The sequence below is a fragment of the Natator depressus genome, chromosome 25 (genome assembly GCF_965152275.1).
Source record: "Natator depressus isolate rNatDep1 chromosome 25, rNatDep2.hap1, whole genome shotgun sequence".
Taxonomy (NCBI): domain Eukaryota; kingdom Metazoa; phylum Chordata; order Testudines; family Cheloniidae; genus Natator; species Natator depressus.
In genome coordinates this window covers 243,498-259,005 of record NC_134258.1, presented here as the reverse complement: position 1 = coordinate 259,005, position 15,508 = coordinate 243,498, and the positions used below count along the sequence as shown (strand labels likewise).

Below are 15,508 nucleotides of genomic sequence, written 5' to 3'. Positions count from 1 at the left end.
CAGGGGATCCTACCCATCAGTTCCTGAGGGAGTCGAAGATCCAAGGGTTTAAGATCCAAGGGTTTGGGTCTGTGGTCACCTATGCAAATTGGTGAGGATTTTTACCAAATCTTCCCCGAGAAGTGGGGTGCAAGGTGTGGGAGGATTTTGGGGGGAAAGACGTGTCCAAACTCTGTTTTTTCAGGAACCCAGATAAAGTTTGGTGGTGGCATTGGAAATCCAAGGGCAAAGGGTAAAATTAATTTGTACCTTGGGGAAGTCTTAACCTAAGCTGGTAAAAGTAAGCTTAGGAGGTTTTCATGCAGGTCCCCACATCTGTAAACTAGAGTTCAGAGTGGGGAAGGAACCTTGACAAGGTGGCAGAGTGGTGGGATTAACCTGAAATCATTTTGAGATCAATTTGAGATTTTTTGAACCAGAAAAACAGATTTTAAAAAGGAAATATTTTTTTCCTTTGGGGCTGCTGGAAAGGAGGTCCAACTGAAAGCAGCTAGTTTTTTCTCTGCTTTGGGGCCAAAGCAGAGACAAAAGGGGATTATCTTTGTGAATTGCAGGTTTTCTTTGCCTGGAGGCAGAGTAGTTAACCTCCTGCAGGGAAATTCACAGTCTTCACAAACCTGAGGTTTTTTTTCCCCTAAAAGTAAATAGTGGGGTGTTCTATACCCATTTGCCTGGAGAAAAAAGTGGTAGGGGTTTTTTTTTAGGATTTTGATTTTTTTTACAAGGAGCACAGATTTGAAAAGGAATTTTTTTTCCTTTGGGGCTGCTGGAAAGGAGGTTTCCAAGTAGTGGAGGGTTTTTGCTTTGATTTGGGGCCAGAGCAGAGACAAAGGGAATTGTCTTTTTCTGTAGGCTGACAATCACTATCAGAGAATAGGTATCCTATTCCAGCACAGCAAAATTTTACAGCCAAGTTTTGTTTGTTTATTTCTAAACCTCAGGTGTAAAGTTAGTTAAAAAGAGAGAGGTTAGGATGACAGAATCCATGGCTCAACAAAAGCTGGAATTAGCCAGATTTCAGGCTGAGGAAAAACAAAAGGAACATGAAAAACAGATAGAACTCATGCGGCTGGAGAAGGAGGTACAGGAGGCTGCCCACAGGAGGGAAATGGAGGCAAGGAAGCATGTGGAGGAGGAGAAGGAAAAAGAGAGGAAGCATGAACTGGAGATGGAGAAGGTAAAGGCTCAGAAGAATATACCAACAAACCCTAGCAATCCTTCTCCAGGTACCACTTCCCATCCTAGAAAGTTCCCCACCTACAAGGCAGGCGATGATACGGAGGCCTTCTTAGAAAACTTCAAAAGGGCCTGCCTTGGGTACAGCACCACTACCAAACAATACATGGTAGAGCTGAGGCCACAGCTCAGTGGACCCTTAGCTCAGGTGGTGGCTGAAATGCCTAAAGAACACATGAAGAAGTATGAACTGTTTAAATCCAAGGCGAGAGTCAGAATGGGGATAACACCCGAGCAGTCTCGTCGGAGGTTCAGAGCCCTAAGGTGGAAACCAGACGTGTCATTTACCCGACATGCCTACCACATTGTGAAACAGTGGGATGCCTGGATATCAGGAGCAAGTGTTGAATCTCCAGTAAATTTGCCCTTCCTAATGCAAATGGAACAATTCTTAGAGGGTGTTCCTGAGGAAATAGAAAGATACATCCTAGATGGGAAGCCCAAAACTGTAATCGAGGCAGGAGAGATTGGAGCCAGATGGGTGGAGGTGGCAGAGAAGAAGAAAACTGGTCGCAGTTGGAGCGGAGACCACAAGGGACAATGCCAGACCACACCCTATTACCGGGGGCCACCCAAGGCCCCACCTACCTTCCAAAGAACCCTCCAGACACCCTATCGTCCCACCACCCCGTTCTCCAGCAACCCGCCTCTCCCCAGTGACCCGTCAGCTGGACGATGTTTTAAATGTAACGATCTGGGGCATGTAAAGGCCAACTGCCCCAAGAACCCCAACAGATTACAGTTCATTGCACCAGAATCACACCAGGGATCCACAGGCCCAGATACCTCCCAGATACCCTTGGAGCGGAGGGAAACAGGTGGAGCTCACTCTCTAATCCATTTGGCCTAGCTCCAGGCTCATTCTGTAATTAGCTTGGCTAGGCCCCAGGCTGTGCAGCCCAGGGGAAAGCACCCTGTTACAGGCCTGCTCTGCCCACTCCTACTCTTACTGGCCTGGGGTCCTTCTTCCCCATTTCAGACCTGGTTTCCAGAGGGTCCAAGTAACACAAGCCCCACTGCCGGGAACTGGAGATTGCTTGTTCTGGTGACTCTGACATTCAGGCCCTTCATCATTCAGAGGGTGACAGGTGTGGTGAGGGGGCTGGAGAAACCCCACTGCTGAGCGGAAGGAAGTCAAAGGATTGGGATTCTGGGAGATGATGGGTTCGTTTGCCCTGCTGCGGGAAGTGGAGCTGGAGACCGGAGATACCATGTGAACAAGATTATCTGATGCTCCCTTCATGCCCGAGAGGCTGGCGCCTCCTCCCAGAAACGCTCTCAGGAGTGCAGGTTCAAGGACTTCTCTGGGGAGCTCCTTCCTAGGAACAAAACCAGGGTGGTACGATGATGGAGATGTCTGTCCCAGAGCTAGGGAGCCAGGGACGGCGGAAGCTCCCAGCCAGGCTATGCATCGGGGATCCCATTTCTCCCCCAAGAGACCCACATGCCCCAAAGAGTAAATAGCTCTTACCTCCAAGAGGTCATTGTCCCCATCTTGGGATCGGGCTTTAAGTATTAGGCATAAGTGCACTGTCGCATGCCCTGCTCTCCTGGGCTAACCTTCTCAGCACAGCCCAGGCATGCTCTTTTTGTCAGTGGGCAGAGCACGTCCTGCGCTGATTTCCCTTTGCAGGATCTCTGACAGGTGTTACTGCTACTCCATGAAGATTGCCAGCTGCGTCTGTAGCTCTTCTGCACTTCCTACTGCTTCTCTTGGTTTTCTAGGAGCTTCTGGAGAACCCCTAGACCTGCTTTGGCTGCTTAACCAGTTCCTGGAACTGAAGTGGAAAATCCAGTGACCAGCTTGGTCCCTCAATAGGCCCGCTTGGAAGGACAGACCTTCCTTCAGCAACCAAGACTTCCATCAGCCCTCACAGATCATAGGGGGAATTAAATCCTGCCGACTATGCAAATCATAGACAAATCTGTTCACCGTTACATGCTCCCTGGTGACCAGGCAGAGAATCACAACCCTCTCGCTGGCCTAACATCCTCCACTGATGGTCCCTCGAGCACCATGGCAGTTTCTCAGCCTCTGGCCAGGTCACCATCTATAGTCCACCCTTCCAGGGCCCAGCTTGCCTCACACTAAAAGTCCAAAGAGGTCTTTCCACAGAAAGAAGCCCTTGTGCCCTCGGTGGGGCTCTTGCTCAGCCTGCAGCCCCCTTGCTGTGTTTGGTAACCCTTTCTGGGTACATGTATGCCCCCTTCTTTGACACTGGTAGCAGCCCAGGGCCCAGAGGCTGTGCCAGATCCCAGGGCCTGGGAGAGAGCTGGGAAGGAGGCTCCTATTTATTTCACACTCAGAGACCCCACAGAAGGGCCAAGGGGAGAATAAAGGGCAGGAGGTGAAGCTAGCCCTGAGCCTCTGTCCAACCCCCACCTCCTCAAAAGTGGAGCTTTCCGAGCTTCAGTGGGGCTGGGGCCGTGGCACCATATGGGGCAGGGAGAGCTCTGCCTGGGAGCAGGGGGAATGGGATGGGGATGGGTGTGAGGGAAAGAGCTCCTGTCCCAGAGGAAGGAATCTGAGAGGGGAGAGAGTGCCAGGGGGCTCCATTTCCCCTTCCACTAGCTCCCCACTGACAGGGACCAGAGCAGTACCTGCAGCAGGGAGTGGGAGTTGCTGGTGGCCTCAGAGGCACAGCCCTTGCAGTGCCTCAGACACCTGGCGCAAGTGCCAGATGATGTGGACCTGGCGCCTAATATTGGCCGTGACGGCCTCCTGCTGCAGGGGATCGAGAACCTGTCATAGACTCAGACGCCCACGAGGAATCAGGGGGGATTAAGGGCACCTGGAACCAGCAGCATTTGCACCCAGCACCTGCCCACCTCTGCGGGATGGATTCACCCTCCTGACCCCCAGAATGGAGTCTTGTTGTCCTTTCGAGTGACCTCCAGTGGCAACCCCCCTCCTTGTAGGGTGAGTTCCTGTCACCGCCCCCTCAGTGCCCCTGACAGCTGTTCCACTCCAATCCTCAGCCCAAGTTCTCAGAACCGTCTCCTCCACCCCTACCCAGGCAGGGCAGGGAGGGGCTCTAGCAGGAGGGAGAAGGGATTCTGGCAGCAGTGAAGTGGGATGGGGGGAGGTTGAGACCTGTCCCCAAGTCATCCTGGCCATTCATGCTGAAGCCACAGCATGGCAGCCCTGGGGAATGGGGCAGATCAGCGGCCCCTGCTGACTGAATCCTCCCGTTCTCTCTAGGGCGGGTCCAACCTTGCCAGCTGCAGGACAAGCTTCCCCCGCCCATGTGCCTCACAACTGCCTGGTCTGTCACCATGACCCGTCAGTCCCTGGCCTCCCAGGATGCCAGTGATGGGAGCAAATCTGGGTGGTGGCTCGGGTGACAGGAGAGGCTCGCAGAGGGCACTTAGGGGACTCTGCTGCTCTTCCCAAGAGCGATAACACCGTGTCCTAAGAACATAAGTCCATGATGAGGCAATGCTTGTCATTAATTAACCTTGCTAAAGAGCTGGGTTGGAGCTGCTCCAGGGACAAGCTGGCTCCCTCCTGCTCATGGAGGTGAATTCATCTCCCTTCCCAGGAGCACCTCCTCTCACCCTCATTCCCCACCAGGCTCCTTGCTGCCAGGCCAGCGAATGGCCATAGGATGGGAATGAGGCCTGGGCCCTGCCTCAATCTCCTGAGTCTATTGCAGCTGCTTACCTTGTCCCCCATCAGCTGCTGGCCTTTCCCTAGGAGGGAGTATGTGAGGAGCAGCCCAGCCTGCCTGACATGAATCATAGAATCATAGAATACCAGGGTTGGAAGGGACCTCAGGAGGTCATCTAGTCCAACCCCCTGCTCAAAGCAGGACCAATCCCCAATTAAGTCATCCCAGCCAGGGCTTTGTCAAGCCTGACCTTAAAAACTTCTAAGGAAGGAGATTCTACCACCTCCCTAGATAACGCATTCCAGTGTTTCACCACCCTCCTAGTGAAAAAGTTTTTCCTAATATCCAACCTAAACCTCCCCCACTGCAACTTGAAACCATTACTCCTTGTCCTGTCATCTTCTACCACTGAGAATAGTCTAGAACCATCCTCTTTGGAACCACCTGTCAGGTAGTTGAAAGCAGCTATCAAATCCCCCCTCATTCTTCTCTTCTGCAGACTAAACAATCCCAGTTCCCTCAGCCTCTCCTCATAAGTCATGTGTTCCAGACCCCTAATCATTTTTGTTGCCCTTCGCTGGACTCTCTCCAATTTATCCACATCCTTCTTGTAGTGTGGGGCCCAAAACTGGACACAGTACTCCAGATGAGGCCTCACCAATGTCGAATAGAGGGGAACAATCACGTCCCTCGATCTGCTCGCTATGCCCCTACTTATACATCCCAAAATGCCATTGGCCTTCTTGACAACAAGGGCACACTGCTGACTCATATCCAGCTTCTCGTCCACTGTAACCCCTAGGTCCTTTTCCGCAGAACTGCTGCCTAGCCATTCGGTCCCTAGTCTGTAGCTGTGCATTGGCTTCTTCCGTCCTAAGTGCAGGACCCTGCATATATCCTTATTGAACCTCATCAGGTTTCTTTTGGCCCAATCCTCCAATTTGTCTAAGTCCCTCTGTATCCTATCTCTGCCCTCCAACGTATCTACCACTCCTCCCAGTTTAGTATCATCCGCAAATTTGCTAAGAGTGCAATCCACACCATCCTCCAGATCATTTATGAAGATATTGAACAAAACCGGCCCCAGGACCGACCCCTAGGGCACTCCACTTGACACCGGCTGCCAACTAGCCATGGAGCCATTGATCACTACCCATTGAGCCCGACAATCTAGCCAGCTTTCTACCCACCTTATAGTGCATTCATCCAGCCCATACTTCCTTAACTTGCTGACAAGAATACTGTGGGAGACAGTGTCAAAAGCTTTGCTAAAGTCAAGAAACAATACATCCACTGCTTTCCCTTCATCCACAGAATCAGTAATCTCATCATAGAAGGCGATTAGATAAGTCAGGCATGACCTTCCCTTGGTGAATCCATGCTGACTGTTCCTGATCACTTTACTCTCGTGTAAGTGCTTCAGGATTGATTCTTTGAGGACCTGCTCCATGATTTTTCCGGGGACTGAGGTGAGGCTGACCGGCCTGTAGTTCCCAGGATCCTCCTTCTTCTCTTTTTTAAAGATTGGCACTACATTAGCCTTTTTCCAGTCATCTGGGACTTCCGCCGTTCGCCACGAGTTTTCAAAGATAATGGCCAATGGCTCTGCAATCACATCCGCCAATTCCTTTAGCACTCTCGGATGCAACTCGTCCGGCCCCATGGACTTGTGCACGTCCAGCTTTTCTAAATAGTCCCTAACCACCTCTTTCTCCACAGAGGGCTGGCCATCTACTCCCCATGTTGTGATGCCCAGCGCAGCAGTCTGGGAGCTGTCCTTGTTAGTGAAGACAGAGGCAAAAAAAGCATTGAGCACATTAGGTTTTTCCACATCCTCTGTTACTAGGTTGCCTCCCTCATTCAGTAAGGGGCCCACACTTTCCTTGGCTTTCTTCTTGTTGCCAACATACCTGAAGAAACCCTTCTTGTTACTCTTGACATCTCTAGCTAGCTGCAGCTCCAGGTGCGATTTGGCCCTCCTGATTTCATTCCTACATGCCCGAGCAATATTTTTATACTCTTCCCTGGTCATATGTCCAACCTTCCACTTCTTGTAAGCTTCTTTTTTATGTTTAAGATCCGCTAGGATTTCACCATTAAGCCAAGCTGGTCACCTGCCATATTTACTATTCTTTCGACTCATCGGGATGGTTTGTCCCTGTAACCTCAACAGGGATTCCTTGAAATACAGGCAGCTCTCCTGGACTCCTTTCCCCTTCATGTTAGTCCATGCATGCATGCAGCAGGGGGTCGTGGATGGCCAGCACTGCCGTGCGGAGGAAGAATCTTCTCTGCTCCTCTGAAAAGAACTTCCTGAAGACCTAAAACCAACCATATGTGAGGCTTCAGCAGATTGCCCAGAACCATGCTCCAAATTCTGGACTAGAACGGCTTCTCCGTCTAGTGGCTCCAGGAGGCAGCCACCCCCACTCCCATGCCCTGGCAGAGCATCCTTACCTCCCCCACCCTGGCTGTGTTCTTGTAGCCCAGGAGCCTGCTGTCCTGGTGCCAGTCCCAGACCCACAGGTCTTCGGCCTCATGGATGGTCAGGCCCAGGAAAGAGAGACACACAAGGAAGGAAGGGAGGAAGGGAGAGGGAGAGGGAACTCCATCAGCATTTTCCTGTCAGCTCCCAGGCCCCGCCCCGGGCCAGGACTCTCCTTCCCCTTAGCCCCTCTGCAGGAGATGCTAGAGCATAGGAGCTAGAGCTAGACCCTTAATTTTCTCTCCCTGCAAGGGAGCCTGGAGCACAGGGATCTGGGCAGGGCCCTCCATGAGGATTTGCTTCCCTGGCTGCTCCAGGATGACAGGAAGGCATGAATCGGGAGCAGGTCCCCTTAAAAGCCCAGAGTCCTCACTTAACCAGGACAAGAACTTGACTCAAGCCAAGCTCATTTCATAGATTCATAGATTCATAGATATTTAGGTCAGAAGGGACCATTATGATCGTCTAGTCTGACCTCCTGCACAACGCAGGCCACAGAATTTCACCCACCACTCCTACAAAAAAAACCTCACACCTATATCTGTGCTATTGAAGTCCTCAAATCGTAGTTTAAAGACTTCAAGGAGCAGAGAATCCTCCAGCAAGTGACCCATGCCCCATGCTACAGAGGAAGGCGAAAGACCTCCAGGGCCTCTTCCAATCTGCCCTGGAGGAAAATTCCTTCCCGACCCCAAATATGGTGATCAGCTGAACCCTGAGCATATGGGCAAGATTCATCAGCCAGATACTACAGAAAATTCTTTCCTGAGTAACTCGGATCTCACCCCATCTAATAGCCCATCACAGGCCATTGGGCCTATTTACCATGAATATTTAATTACCAAAACCATGTTATCCCATCATACCATCTCCTCCATAAACTTATCGAGTTTAATCTTAAAGCCAGATAGATCTTTTACCCCCACTGCTTCCCTTGGAAGGCTATTCCAAAACTTCACTCCTCTGATGGTTAAAAACCTTCGTCTAATTTCAAGTCTAAATTTCCTAGTGGCCAGTTTATATCCATTTGTTCTTGTGTCCACATTGGTACTGAGCCTAAATAATTCCTCTCCCTCTCCGGTATTTATCCCTCTGATATATTTATAGAGAGCAATCCTATCTCCCCTCAAACTTCTTTTAGTTAGGCTAAACAAGCCAAGCTCCCTGAGTCTCCTTTCATAAGACAAGTTTTCCATTCCTCGGATCATCCTAGTAGCCCTTCTCTGTACCTGTTCCAGTTTGAATTCATCCTTCTTAAACATGGGAGACCAGAACTGCACACAGTATTCCAGGTGAGGTCTCACCAGTGCCTTGTATAATGGTACTAAAACCTCCTTATCCCTACTGGAAATACCTCTCCTGATGCATCCCAAGACCGCATTAGCTTTTTTCACAGCCATATCACATTGGCGGCTCATAGTCATCCTATGATCAACCAATACTCCAAGGTCCTTTTCCTCCTCCATTACTTCTAATTGATGCGTCCCTAGCTTATAACTAAAATTCTTGTTGTTAATCCCTAAATGCATAACCTTACACTTCTCACTATTAAATTTCATCCTATTACTCCAGTTTACAAGGTCATCCAGATCCTCCTGTAGGGTATCCTGTCGTTCTCTAAATTGGCAATACCTCCCAGCTTTGTATCATCAGCAAACTTTATTAGTACACTCCCACTTTTTGTGCTAAGGTCAGTAATAAAAAGATTAAATAAAATTGGTCCCAAAACCGATCCTTGAGGAACTCCACTGCTAACATCCCTCCAGCCTGACAGTTCACCTTTCAGTAGGACCCATTGTAGTCTCCCCTTTAACCAATTCCCTATCCACCTTTCAATTTTCCTATTGATCCCAATCTTATCCAATTTAATAATTCCCCATGTGGCACAGTATCAAATGCTTTACTAAAATCTAGGTAAATTAGATCCACTGCGTTTCCTTTGTCTAAAAAATCTGTTACTTTCTCAAAGAAGGAGATCAGGTTGGTTTGGCAAGATCTACCTTTTGTAAAACCATGTTGTATTTTGTCCCATTTACCATTGACTTCAATGTCCTTAACTACCTTCTCCTTCAAAATTTTTTCCAAGACCTTGCATACTACAGATGTCAAACTAACAGGCCTATAATTACCCGGATCACTTTTTTTCCCTTTCTTAAAAATAGGAACTATGTTAGCAATTCTCCAATCATATGGTACAACCCCTGAGTTTACAGATTCATTAAAAATTCCTGCTAATGGGCTTGCAATTTCTTGTGCCAATTCCTTTAATATTCTTGGATGAAGATTATCTGGGCCCCCTGATTTAGTCCCATTAAGCTGTTTGAGTTTTGCTTCTACCTCAAATATGGTGATGTCTACCTCCATATCCTCATTCCCATTTGTCATGTTACCATTGTCCCTAAGATCCTCTTTAGTCTTATTAAAGACTGAGGCAAAGTATTTGTTTAGATATTGGGCCATGCCTAGATTATCCTTGACCTCCACTCCATCCTCAGTGTTTAGCGGTTCCACTTCTTCTTTCTTTGTTTTCTTCTTATTTATATGACTATAGACCCTTTTACTGTTGGTTTTAATTCCCTTTGCAAGGTCCAACTCTACTTGATTTTTAGCCTGTCTCACTTTATCCCTACATGTTTTGACCTCAATAAGGTAGCTTTCCTTGCTGATCCCTCCCTTCTTCCACTCCCTATATGCTTTCTGCTTTTTCTTCCTCACCTCTCTGAGATGCTTGCTCATCCAGCTTGGTCTACAACTCCTGCCTATGATTTTTTCCCCTTACTTGGGATGCAGGCTTCTGCAGCTTTGATTTAAAATAATCCCAGGCCTCTTCTACTTTTAGATCCATAAATTCTTCAGTCCATTCCACTTCCCTAACTAATTTCCTTAATTTTTGAAAGTCAGCCCTTTTGAAATCAAAAACCCTAGCTGCAGATTTATTTTTATTAATCCTTCCATTAAGTTTGAATTGAATTATCTCATGATCACTTGAGCCAAGATTATCCCCTACAACCATTTCTTCTAGGAGGTCCTCACTACTCACCAAAACCAAATCTAAAATGGCATCCCCTCTAGTCGGTTCAGCAACTACTTGCTGAAGGAATCCATCAGCTATCACATCTAGGAAAATCTGAGCCCTATTATTATTACTAGCACTCGTCCTCCAGTCTATACCTGGGAAGTTAAAGTCTCCCATGATCACACAGTTTCCATTAGTATTTACTTTATTAAAAACATTAAAAAGGGCTCTATCCATATCCAAATTAGATCCCGGCAGTCTATAGCACACCCCAAGCACTATCCCAGGGCAGGTTCTAATAGTTTTCTTCCCCAATTTAATTTTGCCCAGACGGACTCAGTCATATCCATTTCATCACTTCTTATTTCTTTACTTTCTATCTTATCATTGATAGGCAATGCTACTCCACCACCTTTACCTTTATTTCGGTCTTTCCTAAACAGCACATCCCCTTCAATACCTGTAGTCCAGTCATGACCACTATTCCACCGTGTTTCTGTTATCCCTATAATATCTGGTTTCACTTCCTGCACCAGTAGCTCTAGTTCCTCCATTTTGTTACCTAGGCTCCTCGCATTAGTGCACAAACATCTTAATTTTTGCTGTTTGGCCTCACTCACATTCTGTACCCTATTAGGCACGGTCATTTTACAGCCAGTATAACCTATTAGACTTGTATCTACACTGCCCTTCCTCCTACCCATGGCTGTATCCACTCTTACTTCATTTTCTTTCCTCTCAATGCTAAATTCTGGCGTGGAGATTACCTGGACATCTCCCAACCATCTCCCCCTAATTCCTAGTTTAAAGCTCTCTTAATCAGTTGTGCCAGCCTCCATCCTAGAAGTCTATTTCCTTCCCTACTCAGATGAAGTCCATGCCGAGAGAACAGTGTTCTGTCCATGAATGCCTCCCAGTGGCCATATATCCCAAAGCCCTCCTTATAGCACCACTGCCTAAGCCATCTGTTGATAGTCATAATCTTGTCACACCTTTGTTGCCCTTCTCTAGGAACAGGCAGAATCCCACTAAAGATCACCTGAGCCTCAATTTCCTTAAGCGTCTTCCCCAGCCTAGCATAATCTGCCTTAATACTTTCCAGCGAGAATCTAGCCATATCATTTGTTCCCACATGAAGGATAATTAGGGGATTCTTTCCCGCTCCCTTTAGAATCCTTTTCAACCTCAGGTATACATCCCGTATCTTAGCACCTGGAAGACAGCACACCCTCCTATTCTCTGGATCAGCTCTGGTTACAGGCCTATCTATTCTTCTCAGTAAAGAATCCCCAATCACATACACCTGTCTTTTCCTAGTGACGGTGCTATTCTCCAGTCTATCCCCTGTTCCCTCTGGCTGCAAGTTATTTCCATTCCTATTCTCCCTTGTAATCCTCTTTAACCCATCTTGCATCCTCCTGGGGCTCTTATTTGGTGTAATCTCCATTAACTCTTCCCCTTTTCCTATAGGACTAGCCGCTCTTCTCTTCTTCCTTGCCCTTCAACCTTCAGTGACTACCTGCTGAGCCCCTTCTTCATTTTCCAACTCTGCATACCTATTCTGAAGCTCTATTTCTCCTTCACTAGCCCGTCTTTTGCTCTGCCTGGTTCTTTTAGTCACATGCTTCCACTGACCACTTTCCTCACCCAGAAGTCTCCCCTCAGAATTCCCCAGTCCTGCTTCCTTCTGCAAGTCTGAGCTTTTCCCTTCAGATACCTCATGTCTTTGCTCTATAATTTGCTCAAACCCCTTCCTAAACTCTACCAGACTTTCCACCTGCATCTCCAAACCTCGGATCTTTTCCTCCATCAGCTCTATCAGACGGCACTTCATGCAGAGAAAACTCTTACCAGGTCCCCCCTCCAGGATCATGGATATACCGCAGCTTCCACAGCCAGTCATCTCCATTGTGTCTTCCGCTACATGGGTCACTCCCACTGCTGCCTCTGTGTCTGTCATACCCTTCCCACCTAAATCCTGTTAATCTGGGAAACACAAACCCCACCAAAACCCCACCGCCCACAGCAAAACACAAGCCCCACCAGACAAACTCCCCTGACAAACTCCCCCTCAAACCCCCTGTCTACAGCTCTGTTCGCTAGCTCCTGTGCCGCTGCCTGACTCGCCAGACCTGCTCCAGCCCACCTACGCCTGGAGCCAGGAGCCTGGGGTCAGTGGCCACTGTCGTCGAACGCAGGGAGGGTGATGGTGGATCTGAGCAGGGCCATGCTGCTCCTAATGGCCCTGGCTCTCTCTCGCGACACCCTGGACACGATCCAGCAGTTAATGTGCTGTGGGGAAAGGAGGCAGCTCAGGATCAATGGGTAGGTGCATGTGTTGTGCTAATGAGCCCCTCCCCATCCCCAGGGGGCTGAGACATTGTGTGTGGGGTGGAATATCTAATTCATTGATTGCAGAGCTTCTGAAGGGGATTGTTGCCCCAGGATGATGGTTGTATCCTGCAGGTCACAACTTGTCACTGTCTCTCTAGATTGGGACAATGCTTGGTGTGGGGGTTGCTCCCATCCTCCCTGAACTCCTGATTCCTGAACAGCTTACCAGGAAAGAGACAGACCCCTTCCCCCTCCCTGGCTCTCAAGTCCTTGGTTGGGTGAAGGGACTGAGTGTGAGCACAATCCCCCCAGGAATCTCAGGGCCCCTCGGAGACAAGGGCTGATTGTGTGGGGTCCTCCTGTTTCTCTAGGAACGAGCCTGTGACTCTTCTCTGAGGACCGTCTTCTGGATCTCACAGGAGGGGTTCAGACTCTCTCTCCCCAAGCCAGCCAGGGGCCCTGTGGTTAGTGCTGAACAGAACCAGGCAGACCTCTGGCTTGAAGTCTCAGCTCCTTCCTCTGTCCTTCCAGGAGGAAGGGCCTGACACTGCATTGCACTAACTGCCCTGACCAAGGATGGCCCACTGTGGGCCCAGCTAGGAGGACAGACTGGAAAATGGATCTCAGAGTTAAGGTAAAATTGCCCCCACCCCTCTCATCACACTCACCTCCAAGATGTAGTGGAGCCTGTTGGTGCCTGGGGACTCTGCCAGCAGATTCCCCAGCATGGCATCCAGGATGTCTGGCAAGACCCTATGCAGATCCTGCAAAGCAAGGGAGAGTCATGGGTCAGAGTTAGGGAAACTGGGACTACACCTGCCACAGGATAGGAAGAGGGGTCTGTGGGAAGCAGTGGTGATGCCCCCAAACACATATCCTGGCCTCTCTCATTCACATCCCACTGCAGGCAATTAGCAAGGATTCGTGGCAGGATGACAACTAGCTCTTCAAGCCATGACTTTAGCATGATCTACCTGGACTTGGGTGGGGTCCTTCTCCATGCTCAGGGTGAACACGGCATGAAGGGCAGCACGAAGGAGGTGGGTCTCCAGCTCTGGCTCCAGGGTGGGTGTCATGGTGCTGGCAAGAGAGAGAGGAGCCGGGATTAGACTGTGCAGTGCAGGGGTGGGACTGGCACCAACACGGATGTGAAACTTCAGGGAAATAAGCAGAGGCTGGCAAGAATGGAAACTGAGGCACCAAGCCAGGGAATGATAAGGCCAAGGTTTCCCAGACAGACAGTGGCAGGGCAGGAATAGCGCCTGTTCCCTGGACCCTGCTGCCCCTCCTGTATCTGATCCTGGGAGTCAGCCTCTCCCAAAAGCCATTGCACTGTTACTGGAATGAAAAGAACAGACCAGCCAGGAGCGTGTGAACCTTCCCACCACCTCTGCCAGAGGACTCACCCTCTGGAGGTGACCTGGGAGTGGGAGGGACAGTGACTCCCAGCCATGGACCTGAGCAGCACTGGCGTGAGGGGAAATGGGCAAGAGAGTCTCGGTACCTGAGGTTGCCCACAGCAATCAGGCAGTTGGCCAGGATGGCGCCGGGTGGAGAGTCATCAGGAAGCTCCTCAATGAGCTCCTGTGAAACCCAAAGGAGACAAAGGAGCGTGTGAGATTCGGGCCTCACTGACACTTTCCAATGAGAAGATTACACAGCCAGCACCCCACCCAGCCAGCAGCATCCCCCCACCTGCCTCCCACTCCTCCAATTCCTGCCCACTATTTCTCCTGTCTCTTCTCCCCTATCTTCACCCCAGCAATCCCTGCCTTCAGCTGCCCCTCCAGCACCAGCCATCCCCCAGCTGCCGGGCGCCGTGTCTTGCTCACCACAATCCTGTCCACCACAGCCACCTTGCAGCAGTGCGGCTGCAGTGTGTCCTGCCCTCTCTGGTGTGCAGCAAGACACGTGGGGCAGATGGCATGCAGGAACGCGAGCTGCTGGGCCTCATCCTGCGCCCACCAGGAGCGGGGTTAGGCGGGAGAGAGCCAGTTAGCCAGGGACCTCCCTGCCCACACTCCCCCTTCTCAATGATGCCTTCAGCCCCCAACTCCTTCTAGACTCCATAGCAAAGAGACCCCCCCCAACCACTGTTTTGGGCTCCCTGGGAGGTGCCTCCCCCCCCGCCCCGCCCAATGGAGCACCATGGACCCAAGTGGCAGCATCTTGTGTCAGTGGGGTTCACATGGCTCAGACCAGACACCTGGGCTGGGGACCTGCCCCCCATAGCGTTGGTCGAGGGCCAGGGCCCAGAGTGTTCACAGCTCCCTCTTCACCCCTCCCTGAGCCCAGGCTGGCTCCTCACCTGGAACAAAGCAGAAGCGTCCATCGGCCTGGCTGCTGCTCGAGTCCCAGGCGCTGCTGCTGTCCCATGGGGAGCGGGCCGAGCTGCTGGTGCTGGGACAGGGATCCTCCACCTCCTGCCCTGGGGAGGCTGGAAGGTCCTCAGTGACTGGGCAGGGCGATGCCTCGTGCTGGAAATCAGGGCTGGGCTCCTGGGGCCGATGCTGCCCACACAACATGCCCCAGAGCCATCCTGCCTGGCTCCGCTCCTGGGCTGGGTCCTGCCTGCCCAGCCGCATCCTGGGCCAGCTCCATTTTGGCCTGGCCACTGCCTCTCCCACCTCAGCATCTGCGCAGGGAGCAGGTTTCCTCTGCCAGAAGGCTGGGCACTTCCACCTCCTGGCCCGGCCGGGAGCTCGTTCCCCGCCAGTGGGGACGGAGGGGCCGCTCTGCTCCTGGGGAAGATGGCAGCTGCTTCCCTCAGGCTCTGGGGCCACCTGCAGAGCCTTCTTCCTGAACACCCTCAGGAGCCGGGCCACC

At 50.6% G+C, this 15,508-nt stretch overlaps 1 protein-coding gene across 1 annotated transcript; it reads right to left on the bottom strand.

Moving 5' to 3' along the window:
• Positions 1-12,480: 12,480 nt before the first annotated feature.
• LOC141977958 (maestro heat-like repeat-containing protein family member 7) lies at positions 12,481-15,207 on the bottom strand. The gene is made up of 6 exons (XM_074939797.1): positions 15,154-15,207; positions 14,440-14,637; positions 14,187-14,266; positions 13,657-13,762; positions 13,351-13,446; positions 12,481-12,640 (listed from the first exon to the last, which is right to left on the bottom strand). The coding sequence occupies exons 1-6, from the start codon at positions 15,205-15,207 to the stop codon at positions 12,521-12,523; spliced, it is 654 nt and encodes a 217-aa protein (XP_074795898.1). The 3' UTR covers positions 12,481-12,520.
• Between the last annotated feature and the right edge of the window lie 301 nt (positions 15,208-15,508).